Here is a 26,461-nt window from a genome sequence, read left to right as displayed (position 1 = left end):
TTCAATACAACAAAAACTTTATTTCTTTTTCTCTTTTGTCATGTTGGTGTCTTTGTAATAAAAAGTGGATAACCATACAACGAAACACTTATGGGAATGTTTTCCACAACACTAGCTTCCTTGGGATAAAAAGCAGCTTTGTAAACTTTGACCTCTAACTTCAAGAACCAATTATGTCTTAGAAAGAAAGGTGAATGTGATAAAATGGCTTGCTCAAGAGCACAAGCACCAAGATCCCACCCAACCATTGTTGAAAACTCCCTATTCCCTAAGCTGCAGAAATTAATATCCAAATTAGCAACATCAAGATTTAAACCAAACGCACTGTCATAGCATACAAACCCATATGCTATTCACTGGCATTTCATATCTTGATTAACTGGATACAGCTTGTTAAAGACCAGTATGTGACTGAAAAGCTAATAGACCTGATACCAGCAAAATAAACACGTACATGTACATGTATTTCACTGTAGTTTTGACTGTCTACAACAGGGGCTACATTTTAATTAAGTAAGACCATGTCACTAGACTATACATTCCCATTACTTCTTTTTGATTTAATCCAAAATAAAGCATTGCAACTTATGTACCCTGTAGGTTTTTTAAAAGAAAAGAACATTATTTAGGTATTAAGAAGAGCACAAGTATGATGACCTGGAGTGCCATAAAATTCCAAATTCTAGCAAATCCAAGTAATTATATGCATTATGATTATGCTTTGGTTGTATGAAACCTTTAGAGTTCACAGTATAACAAAAATCTAATTATTAAATATCTCTTGCATCAAGCAATAAGTGGAATGAATATTGATTACTACATGAGATAAATTAAACAAATACAGTTGGATAAGTCACATGCTTATTAAATAATTTAATTATTGCTTTCACGTAACTTTTAAGCCATTACATTCAATTCTATCAATGACATTGCATTTGTAAACCTACCAACATTATGTCCACGTCCAGTTTTCCAATCTTTCATAATTTTTACAATTGTTACACGCTGGAAGACAAGATTTATGGTGGATTTCCGGCAAAGTGTTCTCCCGGGTGTTTTGTTCCACACATAATAATGCACAAAGTGCAGGTTTCTGGTAACAATTTCTGAAATATCAAATACATCATCCTGTGCTTGAATGACGGCAAAGATGTAAAAGAGAACACAAACTGACTGGAGTTGGATATGAACCCACACCATCTGGCACTGTGAGTTACAGGTTCAAGTACTAGCGCATTGAAACAGCGATCAAAATGAAGCTGACCAATCTAGCACAATCAAGTTCTGAAGATTCAAATTTAGTCACTGACTGATCTTGCTCAGTTGCAATGGAATTCACTGAAACAGAATCAAGTATACAAGCATTTCCATGTACATGTACGCGCAACTTCAGTATGATTATTTTGTCCCCATTTTCAAGGGTTGGTGCAAAAACATGGGTAGACCCATTTAAACCAGTCCGTTGGCAGCAGGTCAATGTATCAATAATTAAATGTGACTCTTTCACTGAAAGGCACTTAGCTAGATTTATTTTTCGCCACCAATAACGCACGCAAAGCACTCAGTGTGATTTCAAATCACCATGGCAATGGATTCTATGGCAACCACATGAGAGTTAAGTGACTTTTCAATGACCATGCCAGCAAAGAATTGTTTCCAATATCTCTGATCTGTGACTAAAGTAACATGTCCCAAAGTGTTCAGCGTTTTTATGTTGTGTACGTAAGCCTTCATGGTTAGCTCAGATACTGTGCCAGAGAGACAACTGCTCAATGGATTAATGAGCTAAGCAAAAAGTCCAGGGTCAATCTGAATCCAGATACCAAGTAAACGAGTATGCTAAGCAAAGGGAGTATCTCCTATGCACGAGTAGTTTTCCAGGCAATGTGACGCATTGGACACATACTGCTCATCACTGGTTCCCTGCTCATTTTTGGTTTTCACCAAAAAAAAAAATGCTGAGCAGTAGTTCCATGGAACTAAAGCAACGGGAGAACTAATCATGTGCCAAACGTTTTCAATGCATCAAATTTGTCATTTTATCAGTGTTATAAAAACCTCACTCCTGTTCCTAAACCAAATATTGATTTTTGGCAACTCCAGCAGAAAACATTATCCTAACTCCCTAGATAATTTTTTCCAATGAAGCTGTCTACCTCATTTCTCATCTTCCATGATTTACCTGTGAGCGCTGTAAGAAAATATACAATAAATGCTGGAAAGTTATTTCTAAATTCACATATTTAAATTGCCAACCTGTAAATAATGTCAAGGTGGCGAAGACTGATTGATGTATTTCAGTGTTAAACCTGAACCTTCCTGATCTTTGAGCCTACATGTACATGTAGTGGGAAACCTGTCTGCTTTAGTGGATCTATGGATTTGTGGAAGATAGAGCTCAGAATAAAGAATCAAGTACTAGGACTGTTTTATCGGTTTCTTCCACAGTGAAGGATTTAGTAGGGATTGAGGAAGTTTCCTCTCATGAATTTCAAGGGAGTTCTAGTTAAGGCACCTTCAAGTATCCTAACTCTGTTGACTAACAAACTCCACGACCAGCAATTTGTCAGTCCTGCTGAGCCTAATGAAATCCAACATGAAGAGTCAGTTAATGATAATACTTGATACAACCACCCAAATCAAACTAAGTACATCTGAGGATTTATCTAGGCATATCCAGCTAGCTAAGGATTAATAAAGCACCTGTTATTATATCTTAAACCTGCAACAATGTTATTGCCAGGACAAGAAACATAATTTTGATATTTATGAGGCACACAATGAAATAATCGGGGTAGGCCAAAGAGACAAGTTTGTTTGGTTTTAGGAAGAGACAATATAAAAACAGCCACTGGAAAGGTATTTTGAATCTATATACAAAGTTCTCATTTTTTACAATGCCATGAATAGAGATTATTCTCCTCCCAATATTTCAGAGTTTACAATGAAGGTTGATACTGTCTCAAACCTACATTTTGAGAGAGACCTACCGGTATGCAAAGCATGTACAAATACTGGATGATATTTCTGTTGAGGTGGATATGTACAATATCATTCTATCTTAATATGCAGCTATTGATGGTTCCAGCACCATTAACATAATGTAACGTATCACTAAATTACAACATGCAAAGACCTTTGAATAGTTGAACTCATATAATACTAGTTAATCTTTCTGTCGCAGCAGAGCTTATCTTCTTTTTTAAATAATGATGATTTCCCTACAAGTCAAGATTACATCTTTATTAGTATTCGTATACAGAGGGCCTACATGTTAAAAGATCACGTAAAACAAAACTGGACATGCTTATTTGTGTTACGGTATCAAAGACACTACAAAAATAAAAGTATGCCTTACCTCACTTAAAACGTAAAATGACCTTAAGACAGATAAAATGATGGCCATTGAATGCACAGAACTTAACTGACACTTCAGACAAAGGGATAACGGGAGAACAAACACACTGCACAGCTTTTTTTTTTCACTCTGATTTTTCCCCCACTAAATTTATGAAATGTTTTCTGACACAACACTACTTTTAGAGGCAAAATGTCAGTCACCAGTCTGATAAAAGATTCACAATACAGTTTTCCAATACAGTGGAACGCCACTATACCGAACATTTGGCTGTACCGAACATCGTCCTTGGCTCCCAATAATTTGTGCACATAACCTTCCAAACACTATTCAGTTGTCGTTTGTAATTCCCGAACATCAACATGATAAAACAGTCAGTGTTTCTTTATGTTGGAAAGTGGCAAGTGGCCATTATTTCCCCATGGATTAGAAGGGAAAGCCACTAGTTGTCAATGGTATTGAATAGATGCTGGTTTTGCGACTGCACATGATCGGGTGCGGAAGAAAAACGCAGGTACGCGCATGGTGGCATTGCACTAACAATAGTCAAAAGAGAGCGCCGCTGATACAAAAATTAACCTAGATTCGCCACAGCATGCATCTGAGATCGATCCTGAGTGGTAGTTTTACGACTTTTAGGATAAACTTGATATCAATTTTTTGACTCAAGTTTAAATAAAAAACAAAAATAATTAACAGATATGTCATACCCCCCCAAATTTGCCATGTTTTGTTTTTTTGCTAATTTGTGAATGACTAGTGTAAGTCTATTTTTGTAGGGGAGGTCAGTCTGTCTCCTCAAATTTCCTAAGACATCCATCTTGGTGTTGCCTTGTGTCAGGCATGGTCCTGTGTGTTATCTAAAACAATGTGGGGGGCAACAGCCTGGCCAGGAGTGATATGGGTTGGTCAAGTGCAAGAACGGCATTCCACTCCTTGCCTGGGGTAGAGCACACCGCTCTCCGTTGTTGGATTGGAATCGTCGCTGTCGAATTTGCATTATTTTGCTGTACCCATCATTTCTCTGGCACAGGTCCCCCTGCCGATTGCCAAGGTGAGACCTGGCGACCCCTTTTGGAGCTGTTGCATTGTGTTGATCACTGCTCTGATCCCCCGTTGCAGTGATTTCACCCTCTTCCCGACGGTTGCTGTTTTCCCTGAAGTTTCCCTTTGCCGCCTACTGGTACGTTCCTTGGACGTCCCCGGGATCCTCATTCGCTTCGATACATTCAAGAACTTTGAACTTTTCGTCTGTTGTGGACTTTCTGATCACGTGTTGCGGACGTAACTGAGCGCGGTCATAGTCCAAGCGGAAGCAAGACCCAGACGAGACCGTAGGAGACGCAGCCGCTATCATCTTATCCTTTTTTTATATTTTTTTTATATAAATCATTGTAAATTCTGTGTATTTTCATTTATGTGTTTTGTCATTGATTGCATTTCTGATTCATATTTCTCCACTTCAATTTCCAGTTGAAGATCGTGCGAGTGACCAGAATTAAAGTTCCCGTTTAATTCGAACTGTACATTAACCTAAATCTTGAATGACTATTGTTTTTTTTATTTTGTTGAGTTGATCGAACCGGTAGAGAATTACATCATCAGGGTTTCCCTAATCTGGGATAGACCCCGCGACAGATATATGTCTAGAAACCTTAAACTTGAATGCAATGGCAAAACATCATGAAAACAGCAAACCAAGGTATCACAAGAGGGTGCACTTCGGTTAGACAAGAGAGGGCACTATTTAACATGGAAACGAAACGTTCGGCAGTTAAATTCGCTATACCGAACGACCGCTGTACCAAACATTTAGCGTGGACCCCATCTTGTTCGTTATAACGGCGTTCCACTGTAAATACTACAATCTTTAGCAGAAAGCAATATAATTGGAAGGAAAGAATAATATCCCTTGATAGTGCATTAGTAACCTATCACATAAAGGGATTCTGGGTACAATGTCATGGGCTTGAATCCTGGTAATAATTTGCTAAATGTGACAACTTAAAGTACTGTACATGCACACCATATTAGCTTCCAGAACTGCAACATAAAATGACATCAAGTGTTTACAATCTTGGCGTTTAGAATGTTTAAAAACATAAACATGACAAAATCCACTTACTGGCACTGGCTGCATCATTTACATGATGTCAGAGTTCAAGGGTTAAATGTCATGGACGTTTGGCAAGCTGGGAAAGGTCATCGATGCCGGAGTTGGTCGTGGCAAGTTGTTTGCAGGCGTGGCCTGAGGCATCTTGGGTGTGGCCAAGGGCGTGTCTGGGGGGGCGGCTGGCGATGAACGCCTTGAGGTTTTGCTGGGTGGAGTGGATGAACCATCGAGTGGGGTCATGCATGACTTGCGCAGGTCACGAACTTTCGACTCAACGTCCCTGTGAAGACAGTGACATTGGCAATAAAACAAATGCACTGCACACAGCAAAATATGAAAACATACTCTTACCCCTGACCAGCGTGAAACTGGTTACCTTAAAAAAATTGTCTAAGGGGAATGGATAATTCACAGCAGCAATCTCAACAAACTGACTGATTGGAATTGTCGGTTGTACAGATGGACAGTTCAAAGAACAAAAAAGCTGTTTTCAGTAAATTATCCAAGGTATGGTGCCCAGACAAACAGTCCCCAGAATGCATACCAATTTATTAACAGATCGATAAGACAGCATTATTTTCTTTAAACTTCATTAGGATTAAAGACTTTATTTCATTTGAAAATCATTAGGAAAGACTTCATTTCATTCCAACAGCCTGAATCATCCATCAGTAGTATTCCAATTACCAATGCGTACGTTATCAATTTGATGATTTGCCTCTTGGGAAACTGTGCACTGTGAACATTTCAAATCACTGAGGGTACCAATGAAATTAAAGATGAGGTACTCAATGTCCAAAACTTTTGAGAATACCAGTTTGCAATATGTTTTTATGTACCATCTTACATGTGAACTACACCTCAATCTTTAATATTTTTGACTGGGTGAACAAATTTAATAGCAGATGAGATGAAAGGATTTCAGACTGAGATAGCAAACTGGCTCACACAAAATAAAGCAACAGGCTTATGGATTGGTGAGCTTACTTCCATGCTTTGGAGGAGGAGTTGACAGCCGAGGTGTGCTTATCCATCTGTTGCTGTAGTCCTCCCATCTGATCCTTGACTGATTGCAAACAGCCTCGTAGTGCTGCCAGGGGTCTGCAGGTAGATATACAAGGGAACAGATGGAGCAATCATCCCCCAGAAAAATGTAAGTCTGCCCATTATGTATGGTGTTTTCTACATTATCTCATAGCAAGCTTCAGAGTTCTAGAGATCAAAGAAACAGGATGCAGGCAAACACACAGATCCCACGTGTGGTGACAGCCTGCATCCGAAATACAGTCTGAGAATAGTCAGTACATGGTTGTCCTGATGACCTCTGGCATGAGGTCATCTCATCAAATATGTAAATGTGCACCAAGTGGCAAAGCCATCCATATATGTGTACATGATCGTTCACCAATCAGCATGCACAGAAGGTACGACTGGTGCCAAGCAAAACAACATCCAGTCCAATTCTTACTTGCTACTGGCTGCGGTTATTCCATCCTTGTCATCACTACTCAGCAACGCCTCCACGTCCACGCTGATTTCAGGCACTATGATGTCATCGGGTACCATGGTAACGTCGCTGCTAGCAACCGGTCCAGCGGCCATCTTGGGGCTAGCTGCAGTATTTCTGTCCTTCTGTCGTGATCTCAACTTGGCCTTCAGAAGCTGGAGGTCAGAAAACAGACATTACGACTTTCCTATTACAACTATTCCTGTGCGATGTCAACAGAACTGATGTGGCACACAACTGTCATCATTTGACACAAACTAGTGAGCTTCCAGGACAACACCCACCTTGTTTTGTTGCAGCGTGGCCTTCAGCGCTGACTTGAACTGACTCAGTTTTCCTTGATAAGCAAACTTCTCCTTGCGTGTAGCAGCCAACTCTGCCTTCAGTGCCTCCAGCTCTTTTCTTCCCATCTGAAACATAATAACAGGCCAGATCTTTATACTGAAATTCAAAAAGGCCACTGAAAAAGACTGAAAAAATAAAGTGCAAACCACAAGTTATTTACAACATAGAGTTCAACATTTTATACTTACATATATTTATTAGAGAGTAGGAATTTAATGCTACAATAGCCAAGTTTCTTCCAACTTTTTCAAACTAGAGGTGGGAGGGATTCCATCTTCCTATAAAAGGAACCCTGAAGGTCCAATGATCATGAAACTTAGCATGCATGAAAAGCCATCCATTGTACAATGTACATCCAAAAAGTTTCAATTAAATTGAACATAAGGTTTTATTTTTATAATCATTTCAATTCATACTCTAACACCTATAGGCCAGTATGCATGATGTACGTCAGTAGGAAGATTTGCCATATTTGACCAACCTGCATTGGATAAATGAGTACTTTGCATGACCTGTATGTCCAATTTTCATTAAATTGGAGTCAAAATGACAGCAACACATCAGTCGAAAACTCTCAAATGCTCATCAGCAAGACAATTTAAAAAACAGCAAAGCAACCATATTAAAGAAACTGTACTAGGGGACGGATTCTACCACCCCCAGCTCTTTTAGCATGAAAAACTACTGTCAACAAATTTTAACATTAACTAGGCTTCTGGCTAAGAGTTCGAGCATTGGTGGGTATGGCTGCCTCCTGCTTCAAATACCTTGGTACTTGAAGTTTGATGTGAGGTCTGACATAAAAACACTGTTTACTTTCAGGTCCTTGTGTGTGCTTTAAAGCATGTGTGCCAACCAGTCCCAACAAGGGAGTTCTTGTATGATTGGTTCAACAGCGCCATCTAGCATCTTGCAAAGGGTACACTAAAACATTCCATTACAACATTAGCTATGCCCATTCAGGGCATACTGAGAATATGTTAACAATGCTGAACATTCCCCACACTGATCATTACAAATGATATGCAAATATTCCAAGTTTTTCAAGACTGTAACAAAACTGCACAGAGACCTGTGCAGTCTAAAGTCTTCCCTACAACAGCGTTGTACCTGTATGGTGGCCTGGGCATTGTCCATCTCTATCTTCTGTCTGTGCTCAGCTAGCTCCAGTTGCTCTTTCACGGCTTGGGCTTCACGCCCTCTCTGCTCACTCTCCCATTCCAGGGCCTGCCAAGAATGATACCCTCAACATCAATGACCGATCCCTTACTTTGGCTGAGTAAACATCACTCATCATACCTACAGGGGATCTCTGTAACTGTGAATCCTTTGCTTTCATGTTGAGAGGCAGTGTGACTGTTACGGGTTAGAGGTCATGCAATGTAATCTTTTACCAGAATCCTCAAAGTACACCTTTTGTGTTCCACTGACCTTATGTTACAATCTTTTCTTTCAGTTTTAAGGCGAAATGGTTTGTACAAGTGGAACTATCCACCTAGACTGAGTTTGATAGCTGCTTGAGCAGAAGAAACTGCTAAGAATTTTGGAAGTTTTTGCTACAGTTAGTTCTCAGATGTTTGTGTTTGTCGATCTAGCTCAAAACAGTCAGGCAGCATACGAACTTCATATAAAATCTGACAACAGGCTACACTGCTTGTAGAGAATAGCTCTACACGGTTACAGTGAGCGCTCATTGTTAAATCACATCAATACCACACTAGGCATCAACAAGTGCCACAGACAATGTCAACAGAGAGGGAAATTAAACTAATTGAGGACTGTCAAGAATTCATATTTCTCATCAGTACTTGCCTTGATTTGTTCAGCTACGACAGGATCTCTGGAGTGCTTCTCCAGAAGTTGCCTCTTCAATTGTCCAAGTTGACCTTTGGCCTCTTCAAGCTGACCTCTGACCTCCTCAGTCTTAGCTTTCTGTTCTTCCTCATGCTATTGATAGCAATATTTCTTTCATTTCACAAAATGTCATTTCATACATTACAGGCATGAAAATGTACATATTCTGTCTTGACTTATTCTTGAGAATTGAAATTGCAAAGCCTTTTTCCAGGTTGTGTGGTTGATCTACAAACAAAACTCAACAAAAGAACAGAAAAAGTAATGCTAAATTCTTTTTGAGATATGGAACTATTTCATTTGTGATTGAAAAACTTACATTGAAGTGAATAAACCTAACTACAGCTGAGTTCCACAGTAACTTTAGCAAACTTGCACCTGACAACTTCCAGCTGGTTCCTACTGCATATATCTCACCTGAATACTCACATGGAATTCCTACTGCAGTGACTATATCTCACCTGTATACTCATACTGAGTTCCTACTGTGGTGACTATATCTCACCCGTATACTCACATTGAGTGCCTACTGTGGACACTATATCTCACCTGTATACTCACACTGAGTTCCTACTGTGGTCACTATATCTCACCTGTATACTCATATTGAGTTCCTACTGTGGTCACTATATCTCACCTGTATACTCACACCAAGTTCCTACCATAGTGACTATATCTCACCTGTATACTCTTATTGAGTTCCTACTGTGGTCAATATATCTCACCTGTATACTCATATTGAGTTCCTACTGTGGTCACTCTATCTCACCTGTATACTCATACCGAGTTCCTACCATAGTGACTATATTTCACCTGTATACTCTTATTGAGTTCCTACTGTAGTCACTATATCTCACCTGTATACTCACACCGAGTTCCTACCATAGTGACTATATTACACCTGTATACTCTTATTGAGTTCCTACTGTAGTCACTATATCTCACCTGTATACTCACACCGAGTTCCTACCATAGTGACTATATTTCACCTGTATACTCTTATTGAGTTCCTACTGTAGTCACTATATCTCACCTGTATACTCACACCGAGTTCCTACCATAGTGACTATATTTCACCTGTATACTCTTATTGAGTTCCTACTGTAGTCACTATATCTCACCTGTATACTCACACCGAGTTCCTACCATAGTGACTATATTTCACCTGTATACTCTTATTGAGTTCTTCCCGCAGTGTCTGCAGCTTGTCAGCCTGTTTGTCTTGTAACATCCTTGTTTCTTCCAACACTGTTCCCTGATCCTGGATGTCACATTGTAGTCTACCAATCTCAGCTTTCCCATGAGCAACCTGCAACATCAAATCAAGTAAGTCATGAAAAATTCCTTACTCATAAGAATTCATCCAAAACATCCAGGTGGATAGTGAAGGAAACAGAGAGTTAGGATTAAGGTAGCTCATCAACAGCTTAACAATGCAAGGAAAAAATGCCACAAAACAGCCTTCCTGCTAATCTGAATGCCATCTGTTGTTCAACAGAACCTGTGACTCCAAAACAACATTCGATATACATGAGCATGCAAATTGTATGTGACTCCACATTCTAACTAGTAAGAGTGGATTGTAGAAATTGTAACATTTTGAGGGAAAAGCTGCTTAAGGCAGTTGATAGTTTGACGATTATACTACGTCAGCTGACCATATCAGCTGATCAAGTTTAGATGACCTCCATGGAATTTGCAGAAAGTGTGTCTGTGAGTGATTCAGACCTAGCAAATATGCTTTTCTTTTAGATCTGGAGGCCTTGGATCAATGAATGTACGGCAAGCACACACAATTATGATGAACCAACTCAGGTCTACAGGCCTAACAAATCCAAACACTATGCGGGGGATGGCATGCAAACATGTTGAAAGTGCATCACTTTTTCCTTAACGTTATTGAGTTTACCACTGAAGGCCTGTATAATACATGACTGCCAGTTGGTTAAAATTCAGTCCAAAGGAGGTTCTCTTGCCTAATCAATCAAATGTGCACAGACATCACAGCCACTCATCTCCAAGTGAGCATCTACAGACTGCCTACCTGCTTCTGAAGCCCTTTGTTGGCTTCTTTCTCTTTCCTCAGAGCCTGGGTTTCATCCCGAAGCTTGGCTCGGAGACGGTCCAGCTCAGCCGCACAGTCTTGGCTGTTGGTGGTCATCTGGGCAGCCATTTCGGCCAACGTGGTCTCCCGCCGGCCCAGGGCTGCCTCCAAGAGGTTGGCATGCTGCTTCAAGGCGGAGTGACTCTGTTGAACACCTGCATGTCAACAACCAAAGATTGATGCAAGCTTCTCTTTTTAAGTATTACAACAAAATGGGCTACATTGCAATGGATTCACCACAAGTCAATCCCAATTGGAGTCTCAACTGTCAAGGTATTCAAGTGAATTCCATTCCATTCTTCATCATGTTGCCATTTGAAAAGTGACTGACTCGTTTGCTTGATTACAAATCTGCCAAAAGGCTTCAGAAATAACGATGTACTCAAAACATTACTTACAAAAGGCATGAGTTACAGCTCCAATTTCAAAAACATACATGTAGAATGTTTCCACTGACCTGCCAGTCGGCCTCTTTCTCTTTCTAGATCCAGGGCCATCCTACGATTGGCCTCTTCGTTTCGTTGTTGTTGCTCACATAACTCCTTCAGGGCCTGCAATGAAAAGAATGAAATGACATCAGGCATGGTTGATAACACGCATTTGTCATGTTTTGTTTGACAGTTTGCAACAGAACTATCACAGAGAATTTAATCATAAAAGTGCGGCCTTTGCAGAAACGTAGCAAGGACTGTCTAGGTTTACTCTCTTGAGCAATCAATTACCAAACTTTAATTGTATACCCATAGAAACAAGGTTCGTGCATACCTTCAATGATTTTCTTTATAATGAGTACATACTACACATCACATCTTCTTAAAGTTCTACATGGTAAAATTAAAGCTTGCCACCAAATTGTTGTAACAGTGATCACTGTACCTGCAGTTGGTTTTCCAGGTCTGCCATTTTCTCCTTGTAAGCTGTTGTTTCCTCTTCCATTTGCTGTTTGAGCTCTTCCAGCTGCCTCATCAGGTCATCCCTCTCTTGTTGGGCATCTGAGAGATCTTTCCTGGTGGTTTCCAGCTGAGCAGTCAGGCGATTCTGTATTTCTATGTTGCTGGCCACTTCGTCCCGCCGCAGGGCTTCGATGTCAGCTTCAGCGGCTTGCTTTGCGTCCATGGCCTCCTTCAGCTTCTTGGTCAACGTGCTTGCTGCCGACTCGTACACGCGCTGCTTCTCCTTCAGCTCCTTTTGGGTGGCTGCTAGGTCTGACCCCAGGCGCAGAGCCTTGGCCCGCTCATCAGCCAGCTCTCGGTGGGTGGTGCTCTGTGTCTCAGCCAGCTTCTGCTTCAGCCTGGCATTCTCGTCCAGGAGGTTGGAGAAGCGCTGCTGCTCGTCGGCCATCATTTCCAGCTGGCCCTCAAGGTGGGCATTCTCTGTCATCGCCGACTCCAACTGGGCCTCCAGGTCCTTCAGCTCGCCTCGGCTGTGGGCAAGTTCATCCTGGAGGCCCGCGCTGACGGCCTGGGACTCCTGGTTGGACTTCTTGGATGCCTCAAGAAGCTGCCTGAGCAGAGCCACCTCGTCTTCCATGGCATCCTTGACTCTGTTCAGTTCGTTGAGGAGGTCTTCCTTGCTGCTCATGTCCTCCTGGAAGGTGCTCATGCTCCGCTGATGATGCTGCAGCTGCTCTTCCGCATCTCTCAGCTGCATCTGGAGATCCTCCTTGTCCCGCAGCAAGGACTCCATCTGGGTATCCTTCTTGCCTAAGTCCTGCTTCATCTGATGGAAGCCCTGCTCAACCTTCCCCATGTCTTGCCTTAGGTTTTGGAGAGCCTCGTCAAAGGCCCTCTTTTCCTGGTTAGCTGTGGCCAGGGCGGCTTCCAAGGCTGCCTTCTCAGCCCGGTAGCTCTGCAGGGACCCTTCTTGCTCCAGAGCACTGTTTTGGAGCTCTTTAACCTTTAACTCAGCATCAATACACTTTTCTTGTAATGCCTCTAACTCCTTGTCTCGAGCAAGCAGAGACTCCTATGAGAAGCAAACAGTAAAGCATTGAACTCCTGAAAGTTTCATACTACAGTACATAAAAGAAACTGGTTTATCTGCTTTTATACACGTTGGCTGGCATTAAAACTGAACACGCTGACTTTGGGGTAAAGAGTTTTTATTGTCAGTTTTGCCATTAGAAAGCTAAAATTGTTTTGTACAATGCTATGACTTGCACATTACTCCAAGCTTTAACCACGTGCTGCCGGGGTTTCTGGTACTGGACACATATTCTTTATATGCATGGTCGGGGTCTCCAAAATCGGACTAAGGGAACTGGGCCTTGTAACAAAAGACCGTACTCGTAACAAAAGACTAGGCTGCTGGGCATTACCAAGATTTGTTACTCTCAATAGTGGAGATAATCCAGCCTTGTTTTGAAACAGTATACCACTGTTTGGAGGCGTTTAGCGCGAGCAGATTACCACCGGGGACAAAAGCGCTCCACCAATGCAATGATGAGCCACACTGTACTGCTGCACGCTAATCTGGCCCTATTGAAAAGAGGTCAGCAGCACACTGCGCCAGGTTCGTGAACAAAAGAAAATTATGTAACACCACACAATCTGGGCTCTTTTTACAAGGCAGCAGGCCTGGCTCAAATACTCCAGCGTCAACAGATGTTGTCTGTCAGATTAGAGTGGAAACCAGACTGGTCCTTCATGTGCGTGTAAGTGTCCAGTAAATGAAGATATGAGTTTTTACAGAATTTTGAAAACAGAAAATAATGAAAATTATCCCATCCCAGCATCGCCAACATTCATAAATGCCCCGGCGCGAAGTGGTTAAAATGCAATACTCATTGCTAGATATGACTTAGATAGGTTGAACCAGCCTGTCATAAAGCTGGTTAGAACTTCTTGATGCAAGTTTTATATTTGATATTCTTTGTGTCGTTCATTTAAAATTCAACACAGTGGAAACATGTACTGATATGTCAGGGGTGAGACCGGACAATGAACAATCCACAAACTCTGGTTGATATTATTGTACATATACATGTACGTACAAGTACATATATATATATATAGTATATATGTACATACATACGTAAACATGGTAAATGGCATGTACATGTACATGTACATTTTGCTGTATTAATTTAATATTAACTTATGGTTTAACAGCACAAATATGCAATATATTTCCGGTCTCACCCCTGACATAACGGGACGAGCACTGAGTATACAGCGTTTATTAATTAATATATATGTTGGCAAAACCTGTTATATAAATTAACATCTCTCCAACGCAAAAATACATTTTGAAAATAGTTCGTGGTACCCGCTGCTTCATCTGACTCGGACCAGCCAGCTGACGTCTGCACTAGTAAGCAGGAGGTCGTGGGTTCGAGTCCCACCCGAGTAAGCCTGTGACTTTTTTCGCAAGCTCTCGGACAAGCACTGAGCATACAGTGTTTATTGATATATATGTATACGTTGGGAAAGGCCAAAACCCGTTATATAAACAAATATGCAAGAATGCCCAGGGTCACATTTTTGCATGTGTTTTCTATATGGAACTCAAACATGCACAGATTCAGTGTGTACACAGTAGATTGCCAGCACAAAATGACCCAGGGTCTTTTGTGCAGTCCTCTTCACTGCATTTGGTTTACTGCACATTTATGCACATGAAACAGTAAAGCACAGTTGTTGGGCAGCACAAAAGTGCAATCTGATATTCCTGTGAAGGACAGTTGGTGCAGTGCATGACACGACACAGCTGTGCATCTTTGTGTGGCTTACTCAAAGAGTGACTTCAGCAAAGGAGGGTTAACACATGCATGTATGCATATTATATATGTGCATAATGTACATTTTCATTTATCTTACTTTATGCATGATAATGAACATATACGTCATGCACAAGTAAGGAGGTCCATGTTTTATGCCTTTGAGAAAGATTCTGCTCGGACCGAAATGTTAGGCCCTCCATATTTTGTGATTTGTATTTTAGCTCACTGTAGTCACGTCAGCAAGCAGTTTGCAGCAGTTTTGTATCATAAATTCAAAGTATTACAGGTTGTTAATGAACACTTACAATGTACTACGTCCTTTAAGTCTCCAACATCATACTTCAGCAACTTATCACACTACAAGCATCTGCAGTGTCCAAACTTATTAATCTTTATGAGGAAATCTTGGCAATACATCATGTACCCTATCCGCTTTCATTATTTCACCATGTTCACAATCCATCTCTGTCTCCCATCATGAAAACCTCCACAGATTGTTGGTGCCTTTATCAACAGACAGCTCCCTATCTAAGTCAATTGTTTGATGTGCCATTATGCCAAATTATCGAGAGTCACTTCCTTTGCACCATCCCAAAAATCAACCGGTAGAAAGCCACATGGAATCCACCACATGTACGTATGCAATTCGAAATGGCATCTATGAATTGCTGCAATAACACGTGCAAAACACATGGCATGTGTTGCTGGTTTGCTTCATACTTATGTTCTGGACCCGCTGCACACATTCCCGTATATGCGTGGGAATACACAATATACCTCATTCTGCCACTTCTTTCACTACCACTTCCCCCAAGTACCCATTGTGCATACCACAATATTTCAGAGGGAGTAACATCAGTTAGTGTACTTTGTGATTGCCTGTACTACACTTTACCAAGTTGCACATGAATATTATTTCCCAGATAATTCCACCTAACTTATTACACCAAAAAAATCTGTAAACCAACACCAGATTTTTGAAAAATCCCAAATAATATTTGCCAAAAGCAAAACGAAGCATGCAAAAATCCAACTATGTACATGTACATGGGAGGTAAAACAAAGGATATCCTCTGCCATAAGAGATATCAATACAATGCCTGGTCAAACAGGACTTTACACTCACCTGAACCAGGGCAAGTTTCTTCACCATTTCTTTCTTTTCAGCTTCAAGGTTACTAACATCAGCTTGTTTATCTGCCAGTTCCTTCTGAGTCCTGTCCAGCTGTCTCTCCAGCTCCACGCAGCTGGCTATCAAGTTGGAAAGTTTCAATCTCTCTTCATTCATCTGGTCCATCTTGGATGCGACAGCTTCTTGGACAGCTACTTTCTCCTTCTGGAGGTCTTGGAAGGCAGCCTCCCGGGCCAGGAAGTCTGCCTCGATGGTCTCCAGGTGCTGGGCGATCAGCTCCTTCTCCTTGAGCGCCTGCTGCCGGGTCTCGGACAGCTGGTGCATCAGCTGTGCTTTCTCGGCCTTCAGGGTCTCCACAGCTGCCCCGTGCTTCTTGGCCTCATTCTGCGTCTCGGTGAGATCTTTCTGGAGCTTGCCGCGCATTTCCTGGGCTGTCTGCAGCTGTTCCTGAAACCATTCCTTGGCACTGGTCAAAGATTCCACATCTCCCTGTAGTGTCTTGAGTTCGGCCAAATGCTGCGTCCGTTCTTGATGGGCCTTTTCAGCCTCGTTTTGTACAGCAGCAATCTTGTCTTTCAGTGTAACAATTGTTGCTTCTTTGGTGTCCATGGCCTCTCTGAACTCTTCCATCCTGGCATTCAGCCTCTGACTTGTCACCTCTGAGGCTTGCAGTTCCCTCTGCAGAGCCTCCAAATCTTCCTCTTTGCTATCTAAGCTGGTCTGTAGCGCTGACAGGGCTTGCTCCAGCTGTGCCTGGTTTTGCATGGCAGCGGCCATATCACTGTCCATGGCCGAGAGCTGCTGTTGTGCTGTGTCGGCAGCAGAGGCATTTGCCTTGAGCTGAGCCTGGAGCGAAGCAACCTGGGTCTGCATCTCCGCTCGCTGCTGCAGGGCTGACTCTGTCTCTGCTGCCAATGTCTCCAACCTTCCCTCAAGGTTGGCCTTCTCACGTAACACACTCTGTAAGTCGGCGTGGTCGATCGGTGTTGCACCATACTGAGGACTGGAAGTCTTCAGTGACCCGTAGACTGACATCAGTGATGTCGTTGGCATTTTGTGCAAGTCTCTCCTACGCACACTGGCTCCAGGTGTGCTGTTTCCCACATGGTTGGATCGGGCCACCAGAGGCTTACTGGGTTGCTGGGGACTATCCTTTGTGACCAGAGGTTGATGCTGAATGGGTGGCTCTCTTACTGGTCTGAGACGTGATGCCTGAATCCTAGAGTCAGTTTCCTCATCAGAGTCTACCTCATTGGACTGCGGTGCCTGATTAGCGACATCAGGTGATGCCACCTCTTTCCTTGCGACAGGGCCATTACTTCCAAGTCTGTGCTTGACAGGTGTGGAAGAATGGACTGGCTCAAACTCGGCATGAAACACCTCTCCCACACTGCTTGGCACTGGCACTAGGTCTATCCCAGAGTCCTGGCTTTCTGCGGCTGCCTGCTGTCCTAGACCAGCACAGGGGGACTTTGTGTTGATGCTATGATCCGTGGCATTGCTTGCTGCTACAGCTGCTGGTGGTGGAGAGCTGGGTTGTGAGACACCTGGGAGACTAGGGCTATGTTGAGGTTGGGGTTCAGGGTCCTGCTTCTTACCCCACTGGAAGAAAGATCCCAAAAAAGACTGTTTGGGTTGATCCTCCTTGGTCATTTGATCTGACCTAGCTTCAGGATACTGCTGGGTGATTTCTGGTTGCAAATGTGATGCTGCGGTTTGAAGATCCTCACCACTAAGGTGTCTCTTTCCGACACTCTGAAGGTCACGGGTTACAATGACCTCGGAGTTGGGCTCTATGCCTATCTCCTGAACTTCAAATCGATCCTCTGCTGCCATCACGGCCACAAAACTCTGAGTGGGTTTGCCTGGCTTGGTTTCTGCCGGTGGGTCACTGCTCTTGGAAGCAATGGATGCCTTCATCTCAGCTGGCGAGGCATAGACTTGGTTATCGACCTTCTTGGAGGTATTTCTTGATGTCTTGCCGTCCCCTTTCTGGTGACTGGGTTTGTGAACAGACACTGTTCTACCACCTCGTGTTGTTGTGATGGCTTGTACAGGACTGCGAAACAGAATACGCTCTTTGTTAGTTGTCTCAATAGGAGAGGGGCTATGGTCCATACTTGAGGGCGGGATTCCAAATTTGGTCCCCACTGCGCTGCTGACAGCAAGTCCTGTATTCTGTCCAATGAGGGAGCCAGGACGCACCCTGGTGGTAGTGGGTACCGGTTTGGTTTTTGCCAAGGCTTCTGAAGTGGTGTTGGTGGGTCCAGTGCTGGAGTCTGTATGGTTCAGGTTGTCCTCGGTGTCCGAGGCCTGCTTTGGTGGGGTCGCTGGAAGGCGGGTTGGCATCTCATCCAAGTTTTCCTGCAAGATTTGATCAGTTGATTTAATTATTTCAAGGTTATTGTAAACTTGAGTTTCAAGCATTCCAGTATTTAAATGTGGAAACTCATTTTGATGAAAAAGCAAGAACAAGTGTAATACATATCATTAAAATACTGAAACCCCTGATTACAATGCTGCAACTCCCATAGGTTTTTTTTTGCAACAAAATACTCCATAATTCGTCAACATCAATCATTGTGCAGAAAATCAATGGCAGATTCTTCATACTCGTACATTTACTTGGCATTAAGCCCCATGAAGAGCCATACTAATAGGGCCCTGCCTGGCCTCAATCCTACAGAGTTTGAAGGAACTGAGGTGGTTAGCTGGCATCCGGTAACACCACAATATGGCGTCTTCCAGGACTGGCCTTATGTGTTGGTCAGAGGATTGGTAAAGGGGAAATGTGGTTACATGTACACGTGTACAACCCCTATGAACAGCCGAGTTCTGGTTTTCTTGCACATTAATCTAACTCAGACACAGCCAGACACAGCAATGGTAGAAAACAGAAACGGCTATTTGCTATTTACATTGAGTGGTTGACAGCAACAGAATAAACTGCAAATATTCAGATGATGAGAAATAATCTCACTCCATGTTTCCTGTTTGATTATATAATAGCTGGCAAAGACAATGAGTCAGTTTTACTGGACAGCTGACCAGCTAGTTTTGTTACACTGTGCAGGTTTCTTAAACATACACAACTGTTTTTTCTAGCCTGCACATCCCAAAGGGTTAGCATCAATGCTTTCAGGAGTGCACCGTGCAAAATGATCAGGGAAAAGGGAGTTCCTTTGGTTGTTCCTACCCTGTTGAAGGCTGGACTGCCATTGTGCAGTTGTTCAGGACTCTGGTTAGGAGGTGCTGAGTGCTGTTGCTGTTTGTAGTGTTGTAGTCTCTGTCGGTACTGTTTCTCTGCTGCTGCAATCGCCGCGGCTATTTCTTCCATTGATGCTGGTTTGGTTGGGCTTTTACCTGAATATGTAAGAGTTTTGTACAGTGAAATGTGAAACACATGCATCACATGAAGTCGTCATTGTTAACAAACTCATAGTGTATCTGTTTTATTTAACAGGCCTCTGCACTGATGATGTCATACTTTGTTTATACCTGTACACGTGTGCTTTCTATACAACCAAGGGGGGCTACAGTTCACGAGCACATACATGAACGAAGTGTAACATTATCAGTGCAGAGACCTCTGCTTTTCAAAGCCAATAAACGTACAAGCGACTTTTACCTAGTTGATATACACATACGCTGTAATAATTTAATTCCAAAGGCTTTTTAACACGTCACAAATACTCATCACACTAACTTGGGGCCCACTGACACAGTGTAAATGGTTTCCACAAACATACAGAGAAATACTACTTCAATGAATGCCACTGTACCGAACATTCTGGTGCAAAAAACATTCTCTTTGGTTCCAAACTTTCTGTACAATTTTAGCATATATTGAAATTTGAAAATTGAAGTTGAGGTTGATAATAATGACTTGAAAGCTACAAAAACTAAATCTCACGCCGGGAGGAACAACAGTTGCACGACATTTCTTTTCCTGCCAAGTTCATCCACTAAAGTTCCATTTTAGTCATGGGAACCACAGAACCTGCATGCTATTGGGTGCATTAAGCCATTTTTTTGGCAAATGCCTCCATGAAAACTTGATTTCACTTCCGGTGAAAACAAACAAAAGGTGAAAACATCTAAGGAAAAGAGTATTCATTCAAAAACAAGCAAAGGATGTTGGTGTTACATATTTCCATCTGTTTTTCGTCCATAAAGTTGGCCAGTTTTTTAAGAGTAAGTGTTTGCCACACATCCTCATACAGACATACTCACTTGGTAGGCTGCCACACGTTTGAACAAGGCTGGGTGCATCAGTGACCCAAATCACTATTAACCAAATGACAGCCACAGTATCCGCTCTGAGCAGAACAAAAGAGGGCGTGTTTTTTTGGTACTCACCGCATAGGTGCGCATTTATAATGGAGATCAACGGCGTGTTTAACACAGAGCACGCTGAGTGCACGTAATGAAATTATTCCTTAATGTATAGTCTTTGTGTACAAGCAGAACATGTGCAAGAACCCGCTTGGAAAATTTACTACCATCTGTCTTTCTTTTGCCATTGGGGGTGCACTTCAACTCAGGGCAGATACAAAAAGCGGGAAAAATCCTGATGACCTGAAAGACTTTTTAGAAAACAAGTTTTGATATAAAAAAACCTGTTTCTGTCTGATGTCACATGCGTAACTAACATTTATTTGATCTCTGACCCAAAGCGGCAAAGCTAAAAAAAAAAATAAAACTAAAAATTTTCAACTGGGGTGAGTAGGTTCATATTAATGGCATGATGGAAGTATACATGGGCCATTTTCAGAGGCCAAGCAAGGATGTCAATCATAGGATTTCCCTACTTGTTTGTCACATACATTACTGAGAATGGCCCATTATAGCAGCATTAGTGCATGAAGTTTGGCCCCAAAATGTGGTCAAACAAAGCATACTAGCAGGATCAATGTCATTCTGCCATTACCAACTTTAGACAGAACACGGTCAGGTGAGAAAATAGTTTTCATAGCTTGAATGTCATACAAACAAAAGCAAGTGCAAAAACACCATGGAGATTTTGCCTATGGGCCTTTTACCTTTGCACTCCCTGCGGATATTTTGTCACGTCACCTCTCCTTTTAGTTGGACAAATATCAAAAGGGGTTAGAAAATGGCAGATGTCGGACAGTAACTTCACACTCTGCAGCATTACACTGCGCTTGTGCTTAATGGAATAAGCCACTCACCGATGACAGAGCGTTGTAGGGCTAATGCATCAGCGGTAGACGACAGATTAGACAGGTCACCTAGTGAGACTCCACTGGGTTGCTGAGGCTGGCCCCCTGAGAGAAATGGCTGGCTTCCTGTAAATGTAGGGGAAAAAAATTGATTTTGAAATAAAGGTTATGGTGGCATCGCCTTCAAATCAGCCAACACCTTCTTGAGCTGTGTTTTACATAGAAAAGACATGTAAATTCAAATGAACTACATGTACAGATTGCATGGGTTTACTGGGAAGGACACAATTTTGGAGGGTTCATGAAGATTCAAAGCCACAGATGCCTCAGGCATTAGGGTTAGAATAACCACAAATACAACAAAAACTTCAACTGAAAAAGTCTGAATTTAAAGTACTACAATCATTGTTTCAATACTTACTCCCTGTATTATCCCCCATCTCCCCATGAGAAATATCTGGTAGTGTTCCAGAGCTCATGGCACCTGATGATAGCACATCATCTTGGTAGTCAACAAGGGTAGCATGACTGTCATCCATGGTGTGTGACTGCTTATCTACGAGGGCAGCAATAGAAACAAAGTTTATTCATTATGCAGGAGGAGAAACCCACTGATAGGGAAAACTATTGCAAACCATGTGCTCCAGCTTTGTAAGTTTGGACGCTACATGTACATGTATTTCCAGGTGCAATTTTATATGGTAACCAAGCACAGAAATTTGCCAAGCACAGGAAACATTTGATCAGCAAAATCAAGGTGCACATACAGACATACATGTACCTGCAAAATTGTTATACCTATGTCTCGAATACTGTACATTCATTGACTGAATCTCAGTCCATAGTCCAACCCATAATGCAGGGACTGCTAACCAGACTATTCATTGCTACCTCTATTTTCACCAATAGCAGACACATTCTTGACACAGTTGTCCTATCAGTCAAAATCAATCAAATTCCATATATGTGTCTGTGTACTAGGAGAAATCAAGTGGAAGGAATTTTTGACTGGTTTTAACGGTTACAGCAAAAGGAGGGATAATAACTAAAACAGTAATGAACTGGCAACACAAACCAATTGCTGTTGGAGGCTGCAGATTGGTGACAACAGTTGAGTATTGCTTTTTCAAATAAGTTCTTTAATGTAATTCTCCTTTTAAAATGGTTTTTAAGACATATTATAATACTTTTGAGCAAACATCTTATAGCATCACGTACTGAAGCAAGATGGGGAATTCTGCCAAAAAGGTGTATTCGCTGTGGGTGTGATTCGAGCAAGCGATATGCCTGCGCGCAGTGGACCTTAATGCACAGGGGGCGAGTGCGCACAAACGTACTGGATGTGAGTGCCTGGCACTGCGCCTGCGCGTTAACGTGCACTGCACAGGTGAATTGCTTGCTCAAATGGCACCCAGGCGATTACAACATTTTACGCGCATTCATGGTGAAGTTTTCTATCTTGCACCGCTACGCGACAATATACAATCTTTGCTTTTGAGTATAATACGGTCTGTGCAATCAAAACAATCAAACTTCAACGTTTTCTTTTGAGATACACTTACATGTATATATTGAAATGTTCTTGTCTTAACTTTTACAGAAGGTGTAGTTTACCTTTGCTTACAGTACTTGCTGAAAGATGGCCAAGTGACAGTCCAGCAATAGGAACAAACTCTGTTGCCTTTTCAGAATATATCTGCACCACTAATCTTTTGAGTTCCTGCTCAAGGCCACTTTCCGAAAATTGTGATTTCTCGGATGTTTTGCCCTGACTTGGGAGTTTTTGCTGACGGCTTTGCTGTCTGGAAGGTAGCTTGCTTGAGCCGCTGGTCAGGCTTGGCTGTGGCTCACTGATGCTGTCGTCCAGAGAGAGGAAGGTCTCTCCGTCCGATTCTAAGCTGTTGAGGGCCAGGCGCAGTTGGCTGAAGTGGGCGGGGGAATCACTGGGACTCTCCAGGAGGAGGTTCTCTGCAGTGCTGGGCAGGCTGTCAAAAAGCTCTGTCTCGCTGAAGTTGTGGGATGTGTTCCTGCTGTAGCTTGGCTGGGTGTGGTGGAAATCTGGGGAAAAGAGTGGCTGAGAGCTGGTATCCTGTTGTGGCACGAGAATGCGAAGATACCGGGCCGAGTTTCTGTCCCCTTGGACGAGGGGCTCAGACGAGTTGAGGTGTTGTGGTGCGTTGGGCCTGACTGAGGAAGTCAGCCTGTCAGGTGATGGTGGTAAAGAGGTCGAAGAAAATAAATCAAACTGATGCTGGGTTTCAAGAGGAACTTGTACCCTGCTCAGAGGATGATTTTCCCGAATGCCAATATCACTGTCTACATCTCTAACGGGTACTTCGCGGATGTGGCTCACTTCTCTGCCCTGAACAAGCGACACTTCCTGGTAGTCTTGCCTTGCAGTATTGGCTGACGAGGGGCTGATCTGGGACAGTCCGGCAAGCTCTCGCAGTGTCTCCTCGCTCCTGTTGGACTGGTCAGTCACTGACTCTGGTACATATATGTCAGAGTCGTACGCTACCAGAACATCAAAGGATCCCCCTGGATTGCCCCTCGGTCTTACCCTCCGCTGGTTAGCTGCACTCAGGGCATATGCATCCGACTCATCCATTGAAATGAAACATTATTGTCTGTAATCCAGTAAGCCAGCCCGCTATGGTTGGCATAAGCTGTTAAATGTGAAACAAGAACAGAACACACGTTACAGGCACAACTATAGATTAGAACCAGGTACTGGTATGTACTGTGCATGTAGTCTGTAGTCTGAAAAAAAGCTGGTGTCACCCTGCTATGCTCTTTCTGTTCTTTGAGACTAAAACCTGCAGTGGGATAACTTCAGATACAGTGATTTCTTTGCCAATCACTTCAAATGGCACTTGCAAACCCAGCCCACTTTTGTGGGTCACTTTGTACATCTGAGCAGTTACGGTTGCAGGTATGAATACATGTAGGCCCAAACTTGCCTGAACAGACCAAATAAATTTGCATGCTGTCAAATTCTCTGCTATGAACTACATGTACCTGGGATGATGGAAAGAAGGATGGAAACAATCCGGAATGCCAGCTTGTACTTCTAAAAATACTGGGCAAAACGGGGCATTCCCTATTGCTTTTGCAACAAAGTGTATACATGTACATGTATGTGGGCATCAATTTCCAAAGTGGTGTTTGGCTTCGAGACTCTTTTTGGGGGGGATGATCTTCTCCGGAGAGAAGTATTTTCAAAAGTCATTGATTAAGCCACTAAAAATTGAAAGGAAAACAAGGAAAAACAAAGATGAAGAAATGAGCTTTAATTAGGTGTACATGTACGTCTTACACACCAGGGAAACTGTAGTTTTCCTGATTTTTTGAAGTGGGGGGTATTTGTCAATGTTGTCTATGGCAGCTTATTAGTAATATTGGTCGGCAACCTTAGAGTGCCTTTAATGCCCAACCTCCGCCAGTTGCCTCAACGATGTCCACGAAACAATCATGATAATTGGGACATGCCAAACCATGCCAACCTTAAAGCTTGGCATGCCCAACTTTGGTCATCCAACAGAACTGAATATCAAAAGAGTACAGGTGAATAAAATTGGAACAACTGGGCTGTTACCAGTTTTGAAGAGTTTTTACATGATTGGGGTAACTAAATTCACATGTACTGTATAACTGACTGATTTTACCCTACATGTACAGTCTATTACATGCAGCCATTTGAAAGCAATTATATGACCTAAAAAGTCAAATCTAGCAGGGAAAATACGAGGGGATTCACATAGAAAACACTTCGAGAATTTTTAGACCAGTCTCATAGGGTTTGTGCACAGTGTCAAGTGGTGTCCGTAAACAGGTACACGTACATGGAAGTCTTTCCCATCATTTTTGTTCACTTTTGGTGTTTTCTTTTCTCTTATTTTAAATCTCAAATACAGTTTCATGATACATGTGATACTTGTTGGTTACCCTATCTGGAAAGAGTTCCATACCTGGACACCAGTAATTATTCTCTAAAGTGACCTACATGTATTATTCCATCAAAAAGCAAAAACATGTCCACAAAAGTTCAATTTAGGTGGGAAATATCAAAGTCATTTAATTAGAAAACACAATTTTTCAGACCAGTCTCATACATGTCATAGGGTTTGTGCAAAGGGTGTCAAGGAAACAGGTCAACTCGTACGCATGCCAACTAGTACAGCGACCAACTCGTACAGTGTATGCAGATCGGTCGACTCGTATGCCGACCAACTGTACACAAGCCAACTTGTACGCAAGCCAACTCATGCACTGACCAACTCGTACATCGACCAACTTGTACACCATCAACTCATCACAAATTGCATTTTAGCTAGGAAATTTTAAAAAAAATGATAGTTGAAATAATAACACTCAAAAAGCTAAAGAAAAATTAAACAAAAAATTCAAAATCTCAGTTATGTTTTATTGGGAGGTCCAGGTTGCTCGGGAAGAAAACCTACATTTTTCTCTGAAATTCTCCTTCATATATCTTGTGCATCAAAAAAGCTTTTAGTCTCAATTTTTTTTACATTCGCAGAATGCCAAACTATTTTTAAGCACAAGATCATGCTTGTATGAACTAAACTTTGCAGGCAACTACACACCGTATGAGTTGGTTGGCGTACGAGTTGGTCAGAGTATGAATTGGTGCATAAGGTTGGCATGCATACGACTCCCCCGAGTTGACCGGCATTCTGTGGTGTCCGTATATAGAACTCTTTCCCCTCATCCTTTATTCATCTGACAAAGTGCTGGCTATAACTAAGCTACATGTACCTGCATGGTCATGATGGTCACACTGTCAATAATGGGCGTACCCCTGACTGTTAGACATGCTACTGCTGTAGTGTTAGAGGCTTCAGCATGTTGGTACAATCAGGCATGTTATCATTATTTTCATTCACTTTTAAATTGTTAAAATTAAGTCTAAGTCATCTTTGTTTTGTCAGATCAAATGATATAACTGTGCATATAAACTTACAAAAACATACCTTGATATTTATACACATTACCACGGTCAACAATTACTGTAAATCTGTAATTGATCGATGTGTGAAAACGAAAGTCGCTCACATCCCGGTACGGTCAGTGTACAGACACGACAGAGATACAGTTGCCTAAAATCACGGGACTTAAGCAAAGTT

The 26,461-nt window shown here is 42.2% G+C and overlaps 1 protein-coding gene across 2 annotated transcripts; it reads right to left on the bottom strand.

Annotated features, from left to right (window-relative positions):
* On the bottom strand, nucleotides 1-26,458 carry golga3 (golgin A3). Of its 2 annotated transcripts, none has more exons than XM_022240619.2 (16): nucleotides 26,309-26,458; nucleotides 22,932-23,983; nucleotides 21,739-21,873; nucleotides 21,327-21,443; nucleotides 19,331-19,497; nucleotides 16,129-18,498; nucleotides 12,158-13,246; nucleotides 11,739-11,832; nucleotides 11,222-11,436; nucleotides 10,343-10,486; nucleotides 9,136-9,270; nucleotides 8,434-8,550; nucleotides 7,263-7,388; nucleotides 6,940-7,133; nucleotides 6,459-6,572; nucleotides 1-5,751 (listed from the first exon to the last, which is right to left on the bottom strand). In XM_022240619.2, exons 2-16 carry the CDS (start codon nucleotides 23,923-23,925, stop codon nucleotides 5,526-5,528), a joined length of 6,237 nt encoding a protein of 2,078 aa, XP_022096311.2. In that variant the 5' UTR covers nucleotides 23,926-23,983; nucleotides 26,309-26,458; the 3' UTR covers nucleotides 1-5,525. The 2 variants fall into 2 exon arrangements, with proteins under 2 accessions (XP_022096311.2, XP_022096312.2); XM_022240620.2 differs by lacking the exon at nucleotides 26,309-26,458 and adding an exon at nucleotides 26,094-26,292.
* Between the last annotated feature and the right edge of the window lie 3 nt (nucleotides 26,459-26,461).

Source organism: Acanthaster planci, linkage group LG09 (genome assembly GCF_054643075.1).
Source record: "Acanthaster planci isolate LZ-2023a linkage group LG09, COTS_SCS, whole genome shotgun sequence".
Classification (NCBI taxonomy): domain Eukaryota; kingdom Metazoa; phylum Echinodermata; class Asteroidea; order Valvatida; family Acanthasteridae; genus Acanthaster; species Acanthaster planci.
Note: the sequence above shows the minus strand (reverse complement) of the source record. Positions and strands in the feature narration are given on the sequence as shown.